The 14827-nt window shown below is 41.0% G+C and overlaps 1 protein-coding gene across 1 annotated transcript in view; it reads right to left on the bottom strand.

The window, feature by feature from the left end:
* LOC138966906 (acetyl-coenzyme A synthetase, cytoplasmic-like) overlaps positions 1–12714 on the bottom strand; it is a 35212-nt gene extending 22498 nt beyond the window's left edge. Inside the window, exons 1-3 of the mRNA XM_070339296.1 lie at positions 12384–12714; positions 10041–10132; positions 9399–9502 (exon numbers count right to left, since the gene is read on the bottom strand). Coding sequence (XP_070195397.1) covers positions 9399–9502; positions 10041–10132; positions 12384–12703 — 516 coding nt within the window. The 5' untranslated portion in view covers positions 12704–12714. The remainder of the gene's footprint in view (positions 1–9398; positions 9503–10040; positions 10133–12383) is intronic.
* Between the last annotated feature and the right edge of the window lie 2113 nt (positions 12715–14827).

Raw genomic sequence — 14827 nt, 5'->3', positions numbered from 1 at the left:
CCTGTGTCTTGAAACAGCTGAAACACTCTTTTGGATTGCCGTTTCAATGTTAACCAAAAAGTTAAAGAAAAAAAACAAGGTTCAGTTGCGAACTGACAGCGGATTGAGCATTTATTCCTGTTGATGAAGGTACGGTTGAAGCTTTATTCTCTCCGTCAACCAACAAGACTAGATTTGTAGCAGACGAAAAACAAAGTGTGCGTTTTTCCTGTCTTGTGAAGGCGATTATGTCGTTATAAGTTATCTGTACGTGGTGAAGACATGTCAAAACAAAATTTAGCTTTGATGCGTCACGGGATATAAGCTTATACGTTTTCATCCATGGAATTGTTTTTTTCGTCTCGGCAGGGTGAATGAATTCATGATGTCTTTTCCGGAACTGGACAAAACTGGCCTTGCCAAGACTGAAACAAAATATAGTTCTACAACTTCTAGGCTTGGGTTGATTGCCCATGGTGAATTTCCAATGATTTGTTTCCACATCCCATGACAAATTCTCTTTACTTTGGTCATGCCATATATACGTTACAGCTCCGTCCATCCATGGTATCGCCTGATATTTTGTCTCGACGGGGTGAAAGAATATAATGACGTCACTCTCGGCAGAGCCTCGAGTGACGTCATCATATTCATTGACCCAGTCTCGACAAAATATCAGGCGATACCATGGATGGACGGAGCTGTAACTTATACATATTGAGCGCGTATCTCCAGACTCGGACTCAAGGCGCAGGGATCTATGTATGCCGTGTGAGATGGAATTTTTTACACAATACATCACGCATTCACATCGACCAGCAGATCGCAGCCATTTCGGCGCATATCCTACTTTTCACGGCCTATTATTCCAAGTCACACGGGTATTTTGGTGGACATTTTTAATCTATGCCTATACAATTTTGCCAGGCAAGACCCTTTTGTCAATCGTGGGATCTTTAACGTGCACACCCCAATGTAGTGTACATGAAGAGACCTCGGTTTTTCGTCTCATCTGAAAGACTAGCACTTGAACCCACCACCTAGGTTAGGAAAGGGGGGAGAAAATTGCTAACGCCCTGACCCAGGGTCGAACTCGCAACCTCTCGCTTCCGAGCGCAAGTGCGTTACCACTCGGCCACCCAGTCCTTATAGCCCAGGGTGTCCTTATAGGCAGGTTCTCGTCATGGAAAGGTGAATTTTATAGAAAAGAACCTTGTTGGCCGTAATGAGCAGGTGTTTGTTATCAATAATCAAGAGTTGGTCGCCACGGCAAGTTCAACAGTAATTTAAACTGACGCTAGTGTCATTCATGTGAAATTGTTAAAATAAAAAACTGCAGCCGGGCTGTTGATTTTTGGGTGTTCGTTCTTGTGGAAGGATGCTGTTATCTCATGCAGACTTTCTTTCTTTATTTGGTGTTTAACGTCGTTTTCAACCGTTCAAGGTTATATCGCGACGGGGAAAGGGGCGAGATGGGATAGAGCCACTTGTTAATTGTTTCTTATTCACAAAAGCACTAATCAAAAAATTGCTCCAGGGGCTTGCAACGTAGTACAATATATGACCTTACTGGGAGAATGCAAGTTTCCAGTACAAAGGACTTAACATTTCTTACATACTGCTTGACTAAAATCTTTACAAACATTGACTATATTCTATACAAGAAACACTTAACAAGGGTAAAAGGAGAAACAGAATCTGTTAGTCGATCTCATGCAAACGCCTTGACAGATCTGTGCTGGTTAAAACGATGGTTTACACTAGATAGGTACCCTTAGTTAATGAATACAACTAGGGCAGCAATACTAATCCTAGATAAGATGTCCTTGTGTGCTATGATTACAGAGACATGGATAAAAGAACAATTATTTAGGGAAGATGTAGTTAGTGATTAACTATACATTTAAAATGTTCCACATGTATCTGGAAGAAGAGCTGTACGCCAATCCAATATACGTGCATCCCATGTTACAGTGATATACAATAGTACCTGCAATGAAAGGACACCCTTAGGACAAGCCTATTGCATGCAGTTGGCCTTTAGTGAGAGGTATGTATATGTTACAGTAAACTTTTTTTCTTCTTTTTCTTCTAACAGTAAATCTATCAGAATCAATATGTAAAATAAAGAAAACGAACTTTTTATTTTTATTTTTTTTTTTTTTTAAGAATTGCGAAAAAATGGCATGCTCATTTCAGGAATTTTGCAAATTTCCTAGAATTTTTAGGAAATTTGTGAAATCCCTGAGTGAAACAGGAAATTCACAAATTTACTGAAATGTTCAGGGATTTCGCAAATTTCCTAGTTTCGAGAATTTACTGTAACATTAACAGCTATTGTGTTTTCAGCGTAGCAATTGGGTCCGATATTTAGACGAGACAAGTATAATGCCGACGAGTCGAAGACGAGTCGCATTATACTTGTTCGACACTAAATATCGGACCCTATTGCTACGCTGAAAATACAATAGCGATTATATAGCTGTTCTGACCTTGATTTGTTGTTCCAAACTTACAAAATGACAGTTTTTGCGTCGATGCGTTGATCTCAGGTTTTGATAGCAGACGCTGTTTTTTTTATGCGCATTAGGTTTGCGCAGGCACCACACTGATTTTGGAAAAAAACTCGATTTGACAACACAGCTGTTAAACAGCTTTTTATTAGTTCATGCGTATACAACAAAAAGAAGTTTGAGTTTTTTTAAATTTGAACAAGACTACTTATGAAGAAGACCAAAACACAACATCAACGGAAAACAAGAAACAACTGAAGAACTAGGATGCAACAAGGGGAGGAGAAGAGAACAGCTAATCCGTACAACGCGAGCAGACGGCAGAGAAGTTTTCAGTTTGGGTGAATGGCATTTATACTTGTCTCGTCATGAAGCGAATTTTTCAACCTCAGTTATAAACGACTACATGAATGTTAGTGCCATGGGTTGTACATCAATACTTCAGAGGGGAAGTGGGGTATTTAGTGTGGAGTTACGAGATAAGAAAAGCCGAATGCGAAAGTTTGTGTTAGTCGGCAACTGAGCTCACACAGGCACACAAAAACGGCTGTTCCGTTTTACTCCCCTGTTTGTACTACATCTTTCGACTTTGGGCATTTTGTGGTGTTTAGGGACAGAAAATAATTGGTTTAGTCCTGTTTCATCGGGAAGTTAGCAGAAAAGGGTATGCTATCGACATTTGTAAAGCTGAAAAACATTCCCGAGAAGAATTTCAAGTTGTCAGTGTATGCTGTTGTCGATTGAAACACTCGTGTGGTACAGATGGGTAAACCGGAACCATGTGTCTTTGTTATTGCCAATATGCTTTTGGATATTGGCAAAAATGGCAGACTTCCGTAGCATTAATTTATGCTTTGATGATCGGAAGAGACCATCCAATCACAGCCCCCGAATTCCCCCACGTGTCCATCAGAATAGCTATATATATGTATATATTTTTCAGTTGAGATAATAGACAGTGGTGCAACATAAGGTGTCCACTTTCTATGGGGTGTCCTTTCGTTGGAGGGGCCTCACATTGCAGGTACTACTGTGCTAACATTATTGTACAAGGCTGTGAGCTATCACCAACAGCAGCAGTTCATGCACCGCTAACTTGCAGTAGACATTCCACCCACCAACAGAACATTCCAACCATTCCGACCCTTTCACCCACTTCTTAGACAATACAAATAACTGATTCCTGTGTCCCTGGATGATATTTGCTCTCTTGCCAACTACATCTCCATCATACAACATGCACAAGTCTAGCACATCCCTAACAGTAACACTGAAAGGGGTTGTTAAAAATAGTCAAATTTTTCTTTCTTTATTTGGTGTTTAACGTCGTTTTCAACCACGAAGGTTATATCGCGACGGGGAAAGGGGGGAGATGGGATAGAGCCACTTGTCAATTGTTTCTTGTTCACAAAAGCACTAATCAAAAATTTGCTCCAGGGGCTTGCAGCGTAGTACAATGTATTACCTTACTGGGAGAATGCAAGTTTCCAGTACAAAGGACTTAACATTTCTTACATACTGCTTGACTAAAATCTTTACAAAAATAATAGTCAAATCTACAACATTAATAAAGAGGGTATACAATTTGCGAAAACATGCATGTTCTGTAAGAAAGCTGATAATAATGACCGCACAGTTACTACTATGAATCACACCTGCAGTCACTAAAACTTTGGCTTGAGCCCCCACAAGACGCTCTGCCAGAGACGTGTCTGAAAAGCCTGCAAACTGGGCAGTAGAAGAAGGGAGAAAATAAAGCAAAGAAATAGCAAGCGAGTCAGTATGTTAACGCACATCTGCTGATGGGGAGGAAAAAGATCCACAACACGGAAGAGCTCCCATCTTACTTAGTCCGTATGTCACTGTTAACATATCCAGGGCATCATTCAAGTGAAACCGATCTACCCGCCTGATGAAAGTGTATCCTTATTTCGTACAATTGCATAAGGTACAGACTTTTGGGGGTTGGGTTTGCCATTGGTGCACCAGCTCACTATTTTATGCTTCCTACATTAGTATGTGACACCTCAGAAGCTCTGTGCCCACGTCATTTATCATTTTCTTCAGCATCAGATGCTGATAGCCGTACTATAGTTTTGCATATATATATAATATGAATCGATACGACTTACTACTAGACCTATTCTTACTTTCAGCAGAAGTGCACTGATTTTTTATGTCACTTTCAGGGATGTCGTTAGGCGTCGGACATCGGACATAGACCGATTAAAAGGCTCAAATGTCTGATTCACATAGCCGCATGGCGGTCACATGTCCTATCGTTTTCAAATGAGCGCGGTCATTGTCCGATAAGAACTCAATTCCTTCGGACAGCGCGTTATTTGATATTGTCCTTTCATGACAGAAATCTTTAAAAAGCGACCGAGCGCTCTCGCGTACAGATGCACTGAAGTTGTGCAGCGCATATCTTACGTTTTTTGAACCATTTGCGGTATGAGCCATTTGCATACACCCGTCTATAGCACACTAAAGTTAGAAGTACGGGAGACAACTCCAACTGACCAAGGCTCGCTTTAATTTGCTTTTGGTTAGAGATGAAGCGCACGGCACTGAATTATGCCACCGAAAAAAACGAAAGCCTGCCCAAGAACAGCAAAAGCTGAACACGTTTGGCGTTTCAACAGCATCTTGTACTACATTAGGGCTAAGAACATGGGAAAACACGGCTAGCATCATTCTGGAAAATGACAATGCCAATGACAGTGTCACAGCTGATCGAAACCTCTACAATCACAAGTAAAGTTTCATCACTTGTAGATAGTGTCGCAGGGCCGGACTAGGGGGGGGGGGGGGGGGGGGTTACAGGCGTTGCGCAAACCCCCTGGCTTAAGCCTGTACCTCCCAAACGCTTTTTTTTTTTTGTGGGGGGGAGGGGGTTGCATCTGGATCAATTCTTCTTCATTGCCTATACAGCTTGCTGTTGAATTTACCTTTTTCGTTCAAGGAGAGGCTTCCTTTCCCTCCAAAAACATCAAAAAACGTTCAGCTTCAAGGGGGCAAAGCCCCCTTGCAACCCCCACCAAGGGGCTTCGCCCCCCTGGACCCCCATTTGTAACCCCCCCCCCCCCCCCCCCCCCCCCCCCAGTACTTACCTAGTCCGGCCCTGTGTCAGTACAGCAGGATATTCACACAAACGGTCTTTTAATAAGGTTAACTATTCATGGCTGACCATGTTTAGTACTACAGCAGACTTCCACTAACTCGCGGTCCACTAAATCGCGATTTAAAAAAAAATTTTAAACATTTTTTTTAAACAAAATTAGTCACGTAAAGGCCAAAAAATAGTACAGATCATGAAAAATTTTTCTATCATAACCACGCTATCTCTCTCTGGGTCCGATGGCCTTTCATCATGCAGTAAATTGTCATTTCATCTTATCAGTCTCTCTCTCTCTTTCTCTCCCTCAGCCTCTCCAAATAGTGTTCTACGTGTGTGTGTGTGTTTTCAGGTTGTGTACATTACGGGTTGATCGAGACCTGCGAACAAAAGAAAAACAAATCCTTCACGCGCACGTGCCCCACTCAGTCAAGAACTTTCATGCCACAATCAGTATCGTCAAATAGGCCACGTGCCTATAGAGGTTAAGTGTCTGACCAGTCAGTATGGCCAGTCAGGCGTGCAGTTGAACACTCGAGTCCAGCTAATTGCGATCTCTGCTAGACGGTCCGGGTGGCCACAGGCGCCAATCAAGTGCTTAAACTGCGCTTCAGTCTTCTGCAATCTAGTCAGGCATGCAATTTAACACTCGAGTCCCGCTAATCGCGATCTCAGCTAGACGCCCCGGATTTTCTACAGGCGCCATGAAGTGCTTCAGCTTCTTGCGTTATAGCTTGCGTGCGTGCGTGTTGATAAAGTAACAAGTGCGCGTTTCCAAACGAAATAAAATAATGTGGTAATTCACCATGGCTTGCGTTCTGTTCATTGTCAGTTAGTGTGTGTGTGTGCAGCAGTGAGTCGCTATACGCGTACAGTGTACATCTGTGTCTGTCTGTGTCTGATTAACTAGTAAGTTTGTGACGACGTATGAGTCGGAGAAAAAAGAAAAGAAATCGTCATCTGCTGATAAAAGAAAACGTGTCATCGCAGTTAATCTTTAGAGAACTTAGTTGCCAACAGAAGCGTCACACTTGCGAGAAACGCAGTAACACATACACATGAACATTGTAGCACAACCACATGCCAGGCGTGCGTGCGCATGCGCACACACGCACGCACATACACACACGCACTCACTTGGCAAACGCACACACGCCAACGTGACGCTCACAGGCTTTTTTTGTGACCAGCAAGGGAAATAACCGCGTTTTTCTCTGACTCAGAAGAGAACGCGGTTTCTTCCCTTTAATAGGACCCCAAACTGCATCGCGAATCGGATATATCGCAATCAAAACTCTTTGGACCCCAAAGACCGCGAGTTAGTGGAAGTCTGCTGTAGTTGGTTAGAATTTGCCAGCAAAGAGACCATCTATGTAGGCAAACTTTGTGTTTTGTCGAATCTGTCAAGAAAAAGCTCTGTCAGGAAATCATGCAGTTTGTGTGCCAATCAAAGTAAGGGTGCTGAAGTTTTTGGTTGCTTTTTAGTTTAGTTTGTTTCTTTTGTGGGTGTGTCCTGTTTGAAACCAAAGTAATAAAACAATATACGCACACACTATTAGTGTATATATTGATATGTGTGTGTGTGATCATGATTTTGTGTTTTGCACAAAATTATATAATGTTCTATTAATATGTCTGAAAGCAGTCAAATGTCCTATTGATGCCGAAGTGCTCAGGACATTTGTCCTACAGGTATGAATTTGTGGCAACATCCCTGCACTTTGTACATCTTGTCCTTACAAAAGTGGGACAAGCACGAACAGTGACAAGTTTGCACGTTAAAGTTTCGTCAACTTAAAGAAAAGTTTATATGGAGAAAATTCATCAATTTTTCTTCTTTCGCTGAGCAGGAACCAATTGGGGAACAGACAGAAGAGAGACACTGCAAAATGAAGCTCTAACTAGTCTAACCATTAGCCAATATCCCTTCGACACACACATCTGAATCTGAGCAGACAAACAGCAGTGGCCCTACAGAAAATAGTGTTGACTAGAATCGTTATCTGCACACTACATTTTTTTTTCAACAAGCACCTCTTTTTTCTTCTTCTGTACTAAATCTGGAAGCTATCTGTGAATCGAAAATTGCAGACAGTTTTCAAAAGGCTCAGCATTAAAAAACAAGAAGGGCAAAGCCCATATGACTCACATGCTTGACCTTGACCTTGACCTTAACTAAACCTAGCAATGACATCATACACTAAGAACTGCTTTACACATTTTTCTTACCAAAATACATGTGACCTTGACCCAAGGCCAAGGTCATGCAACACAAAGCTGTTAATTCAAGACATAGGAAGTACAATGGTGCTTATTGGCTCTTTCTACCATGAGATATGGTCACTTTTTGTGGTTCACTACCTTATTTTGGTCACATTTCATAAGGGTCAAAGTGACCTTGACCTTGATCATATGTGACCAAATGTGTCTCACGATGAAAGCATAACATGTGCCCCACATAATTTTTAAGTTTGAAACAGTTATCTTCCATAGTTCAGGGTCAAGGTCACTTCAAAATATGTATACAATCCAACTTTGAAGAGCTCCTGTGACCTTGACCTTGAAGCAAGGTAAACCAAACTGGTATCAAAAGATGGGGCTTACTTTGCCCTATATATCATATATAGGTGAGGTATTGAATCTCAAAAACTTCAGAGAAAATGGGAAAAATGTGAAAAATAGCTGTTTTTTAGACAACATTTATGGCCCCTGCGACCTTGACCTTGAAGCAAGGTCAAGATGCTATGTATGCTTTTTGGGGCCTTGTCATCATACACCATCTTGCCAAATTTGGTACTGATAGACTGAATAGTGTCCAAGAAATATCCAACGTTAAAGTTTTCCGGACGGACGTCCGGACGGACGGACGACTCGGGTGAGTACATAGACTCACTTTTGCTTCGCATGTGAGTCAAAAAAGCAACGTCCTAACGCCTAGAAGCCCCAAAGCAAACTTTTGCATGAATTAATCTATAGGTACTTGCTATGTGCAACTGCAAAGCAAATAGAATGTGAACCATGTTTACCATGTCTACTGTTGTTCCTGCATGTGATCCTAGTAAATGTTTGAAGTCTGATTATTATATTAGTGACGGTGCTATAACTATGGGTTAGATACACAGACAGATGCGGGGATATATTAATTGTGAGCTTAAAACCTGAATTCTATGTTAAAATATATGCATAACTGATGAATAAATTCACAATACACAAGTACACTTAGTTGTAAACAAGAAATAACCATAAAAGGAAGGACAGATCTGACTTCTCTCCTCTACAAAACAAAAAAGAATCAAAGCATAAATTTAATGAAAAAATTTGATACAGGTTGCAGAGCAAGCTAGATAATGCAAATAGTCCAATGCTTTGCCTGTAAATGCACCCCCCCCCCCCCCCCCCTTATCTCTACTGCCTTCCACCTTTATAAATACTGTAAGTATTCAGATAGATCTACACAATCCACTTTGAGCCTCTGAACATCTTACATCCTGGACCCTTTTAAAAAGACACATATGATAAATGAAAATAAATACAACATGATACAGGCACATCTGACCATTCAGAGCCAGTGAATATGCTTACTCAATTAAAAAACTCTCCATAACCAATAAAACAACAGACAGAAATATCTCTCTCTCTCTATATATATATATTATATATACATATACATATATGTATCACATACACAATTGTTCACAAAATACACGTGAAACTGCCTGCAAAAAAGTTATTTTGAAGCAAAATTAAAGTCATAGCTTTTAGATCCTTTGAAGAAAGTGTACACCTACCACAATAGAATGAATAGCACCAATGCGAGCACAGGCCAGCAATGAGATGCTCAGCTCCACAATCATGGGCATGTAGATGGCAACACGGTCTCCCACCCCAATGCCTGCACAAGCAAACAATAACAAAAATGTGAAAATTAGTTACATAAAAATGCTATTAAAAAAGGAGAAAAAAAACGAGAGAAAAAACACCAAAAGTACACGTACAAATATAACATCTTACTTCTTAGCAAAAGTTTTCAAACAAAACTGCTATTGTGTGTGTGTGTGTGTGCGTGCGTGTGTGTTATGTGTGTGTACGTGTGTGTGTGTACGTGTACGTGTGTGTGCGTGCGCGTGTGTGTGGATTTGATTATGTGTCTGGAAAACAAGGCAGTAGCTTAAAAACACACACTTGTTACCTGCAAACTATTCTATGCATGCAACAAACACATTCTCTCTCTCTCTCTCCCTTTTCTCTCCCCTCCCTTCAAGAAAAAAATTGTTTTCAACAAAAAATGCAAGACACAAATCTCAAAACTCTGCCAGCAAACTGCAATGTTTGTACAGGCAGCGAGAGGGCAGTGTCACGGGGTCGCACAGCCAAGGGAGCCATGTGGTGTAAGGCAAGGGGCACATTTTCTCAGACAGGTGATAACAAACCTAAGCTCTTCAGGACGTTGGCAAACCTGCACACTTCTTCCAGTAGCTCAGAGTAGGTGATTTTCCCCTGGTCCGAGGGGTAGTTGCCTTCCCTGCAAAAATATGTTAGCATTAACAATGAACAGTTGCTGAGCTTACTGCAGTTGACAGTACATGTAGTCAATAGAAATTAGAATCCCCGCCTTTAAGACCCTCTCATTTAAGATGTAACCCTTTGTAAGACGAAGACCATGTTTTCTCAGATTTTTTGCAGTTTTAAAACAAAAAGAAAGCTCAATTATTACATTTTGAGGGGAATTGAAACAATGAAAGGACCAATTTTTTTTTTCTTGTCTAACAGTAATATTCTCTTCATAAAAGAAACTTGTATACATGTGACATGCCTGCATGTTTTAAAGTTACACCTACATTACAAGTTGCAGACATTGAAAACTAACGTAGCATGCCTTAAATGTTAACTAGTTTAAGTTATAGCATGCCTTAAATGTTAACAAGTTTAAGTTAAAGTTAAATTAAAGATCTTACTCTCAGTCCAAGCATGCATGTGAAAAAAGCCACAATTAGTATCAATAGTATTGACAATACACTAGAGACACTTGAGAAAGAGAGAGGGTATACAGAGAGACTGAGAGGGGTGAGATTGAGAGAAAGGGGTAAGAGAGAGAGAGAGTCAGAGATTCTTAAGTTAGATTCTTTGAATGTAAGAAAAAATCTATACACCATTAACTGAGTTATGGGTAAAAAAAATGAAAATCATGTAATAAAAGTAGATTAAAAAAAATGCATAAAGGAATGAGAAGAAGAAAAAAGTCACATCAGGTTTTGCAGCATTCTCTCAGTTATACTCAAAATTAAATTTATGATAAATGTAAGCATGCATGCATAGATCTGGCTGCACTAATTCAGCAGAACGTATCAGCGTTTATCACGCAACAATCAGGCCATCCATAAGTCGTATGACCTGATCGAGCTAGATCGGTACAGTTAAAGTATAGCGTGTCAAGGCAGCTGATAACAAACCAAAAGTTAAACAGCTGATTCACCTTTTAGCAGATATGCATGGGTTGAGAACATGACATGGAGGCATGAATTTAAAACCAACTCCTGACCAATATTAAGGCTTCCTTTTTCTGAAGTGCATTTTCTCCTAAAACTGAACAGTGCATGCTCCCTAAATAATCAATTTCCCCTCTTAGTCTTACTAAGTTACTATTACAATACTATCGGACTCTTGGGTCTTCTGCTTATAAATTTAGAAGTTGCTGAATTTTGATGCCACATGCTGTTTGCACTGAGCAAAACTTGTTCCTATAGTGATGTCTTGTTTGTGTGAACATGCAACATGCTGCAAAGTACAAGTGCAACTTATTCAGCACATTTAAAATGAAAAAATGAAACTGAAAGTATGCATGATTCTGAACACTGAACCTGTAAGTGTAATGTACAGTCAAATTTTTTTCACAGCAATCAATTCATAACTGTTGTTACACTCAAAAGTCCTAGCACAGCAACTTGCACTTTTAGTGTGTCATTCAAGAGTGATCGCACTGCAAGTACTGTGTCAGTGTGTTACTACAAATTGTAATTCAATCAAGTTTGCGTTTTAATGAAACAGATCCTGTGATTGGTCAGAATGCCCCAACTCATTCAAAATTACCGGTCATTAATTGTCGATAACCACTCGCTAAAAAATCCATTAACAACCTGCTGGCGAGGCGCATTGATACAACCTCAACTAGTCTCGGTTAGCTTTGAGGGTCATTTTACAAGTAGGAAATATGAAGGCCAACGAAATACCGAGACCATAAGGTATGCGAAGTGATGACGTCGAATACGTGACGTAAGTTGATGCATGAAATCTTCCGGACTACGTCAGTCAATTCCAAAGATCGCTTTTGTGATGAAAAGAATTTGTTTTAGAGTTTGCTGTCCAGAAACCCGTCAAAAAAGAAGTGAAAATGTGTGTGAAAGAAAACAAAACAGGAGCAGAGTGATACGATAGGAATACAGAGACATATTTCTTGGGTCTTCACCCTTGCAGGTAGGTGGACTGAAAGTAGTGTGTGAACAGAACAGAACCAATTCTGTCTGTTTACAACCGCATGAAAGCAGGAAAGAGATCGTCGTCAGATTGAATTACAATAACATTAACATGCTTCCATTTGAAACTTCTCGGTCTTCATCGGGCTTCAATTAGCTTTTGTCGGGCGTCAATCCCCGATAAAGACCTCGAAGTTTCAAATGGAAGCATGTGTAATTAGCAGCAAGTTGAAGTCCATCGCTTACGTTGTGTTGTGTTGCTGCATGTCAAAATCTGCAAGTAAAAATGAAAATCGTGCTCACCAGTAAAAAGCGATTTTATTTCCCAATCCTTTCTCCACGTTTCTGTCGAGTGCATTGTAGCAGATATTTGTTTGTGCCCCTGCCATCCATTTGATTGAGATAGGCCCTTTTCGAACATCAAAATTGTAATCAAGGAAAGGGCCTGTCGGCGGAGATTTCCAGTAGAACCCATCGTAGACACGTCTCCAGAATGTTTCTGGATCATTGATAGATTCTTGGTACAGTTCCTCGTACTCTTTGAAACTCTTCACGTGAGCCTCAGCCTGCAAAGAAGCTGGTGGCTGAAAGATCTCGTCTGCTTCAGGAGGTGAGGCCGCCATCTTCCAACAAAGCGCGCTGCCGAATGACGTTATGAGAGCCGAGCACTGATTGGATTACGTCGGGCCTCGCGTCCACACCACTTCCTGAACAGAGAGGCTCTGTTAGGGGTTATATAACAATAAACGAGCCTGTGCAACACAAACAAAAACTAAAACCAAGAAAGAGAGAGAGAGAGAGAGAGAGAGAGAGAGAGAGAGAGAGAGAGAGAGAGAGAGAGAGAGAGATAGGGGACAAAAATGACTTGTCAACTTGACCCGAGCAAATTACAGACTCAGCCTACAAAACTGATCCGTTTCACCCCACCCTCCAAAAAAGCATACGCGTGCACACACACCATTTTTTGCAAATCCGCTTCGAAATATTCCACGTAACCATTGGGGCTGGGGACGGGCTGGTGTCCAGCTTAAAAGTGATTGTTGCAGTGTCACCGCTTTTTCATGCCTCACTTCAGAAGGTTTTCGCATAATTTTGCAAGTGCCGAATATTTTCGCCTGCCCGAGATCCATCTGAACACCATGACTACTGACTAAAGGGACAGAAATTAACTTCACTACTGATAACGGTAAATTTTTGATCGAGAAGGTGTTATCAGTAAATATAACTTATTGTGTTCTTTCGGAAAAAAAACCATTCCACATTTTAAGAATGAGTTAAGACGTTTGTTTCCCACCCCCTTTCGAGTTTTTTTTATTTTTATAAAAGTTGGACAAACAATGATGATAATAACTGTTGTTTTACGCCCTCACGGTGAAACCATTAGGGGCATGTTCCCGGGTGTTACCCCAACTTTAGATAAAACACCCAGTATGCGTGTTTAGGTGGTATCAGCCACCTGCATTTAAGTCAGAATGAGCGAGACCTTTTACGTGCCACTGTGGTGACACGGGGTCGGGACATGGATACCGTCTCTGAGTGCACATGAACGGTTGAAAAAAAGCCCACAGTCCGAGTCACAAAACAAGGGTAAACTACTGCTTCTTACACTTGGCAATCAGCGCTAAAATGGGTTGTTTCCCTTGGATCAACGTGCACAGGCACTGGAACATTGCGAATATTTAAATCCAGCTTCATTACATTAAACTATGTGTGTGTGTGTGTGTGTGTGTGTGTGTAGGTGTGTGTGTGTGCAGGGGCGGATCAGTTCATTTTATGGGGGGGGGGTTCAAAAGTATATTGTGAAGATATGGGTGTGAAGGCGCGAAGCGCCGAGCCGACCCGTCGGCGCGAAGCGCCTAGCTTGCTAGGCCCGGGGGGTCCGGGGGCATGTCCCCCCGGAAAATTTTGAAAAAAAGATACAAGATACAAGATACAAGATACAAGAAGTTTTATTGACCTCATCAATACAAGGAAATTTGGCATGTGTGTGGCAAGACATGATACACTGATACATAGACATAGTTTACAAAACACAACTGAAGTTCAATATCAGCACACCCTTACGCAACATACCCACTACTTCAGACACACAGGCTACATGTGCCCCTCGGACGTACGCAACCCACAATTCACCCAGCCATACAGCTCCACATGCACTTACTCATTCATGCAGCACTCTAGCACCCGGCCATGTAGAGGAAAGGCTCCTAATATGGACCGGCTCCTAATATGGACCACCTCCTGTTCTGACAAACTAACGGCGCTAGAGCGCTCAAAACAATTTCATTCGCTTTATTCACCCTCTCTGGATGAGTTGCACATGTCAAAACAGTTGCAGAAACACAAACCTCAAAACCGTTGGGCTTTTTCGCTTTTTTTCACTTTTGGCAGCGTTCACTCTAAATGTGCCGCCTAAAACGGACTCGTTTCTGTCCACAGCCAAAGCTTTCATAACACAAAAATGGCTATATATGACAGCTAAGGCAGTATTTGTTACATTTTAACAGTGTGTACCCCGAGTTTCTACTGCAAACAAAAAATAATAGCAAAACCTCAAAGTATGTGTGAGTCCCCTAATATGGACCACCTTCAACAAATCGAAGAAAATAAAAACTAAAGGCAATTTTAATTAATTCATTAAGAAGCTTGCTGAAAATAACCTATAACTAGCCCTCGAGATTTCAAAAAAATATAACAAATAGTCTTTTTTTTTTTTGGAAGTTAATAATTTTATTTATAACCACTCT

This window comes from Littorina saxatilis, linkage group LG5 (assembly GCF_037325665.1).
Source record: "Littorina saxatilis isolate snail1 linkage group LG5, US_GU_Lsax_2.0, whole genome shotgun sequence".
NCBI classification, from domain to species: Eukaryota; Metazoa; Mollusca; class Gastropoda; order Littorinimorpha; family Littorinidae; genus Littorina; species Littorina saxatilis.
The sequence above is the reverse complement of the archived record's forward strand: the minus strand, read 5'-3'. Positions and strand labels throughout refer to the sequence as shown.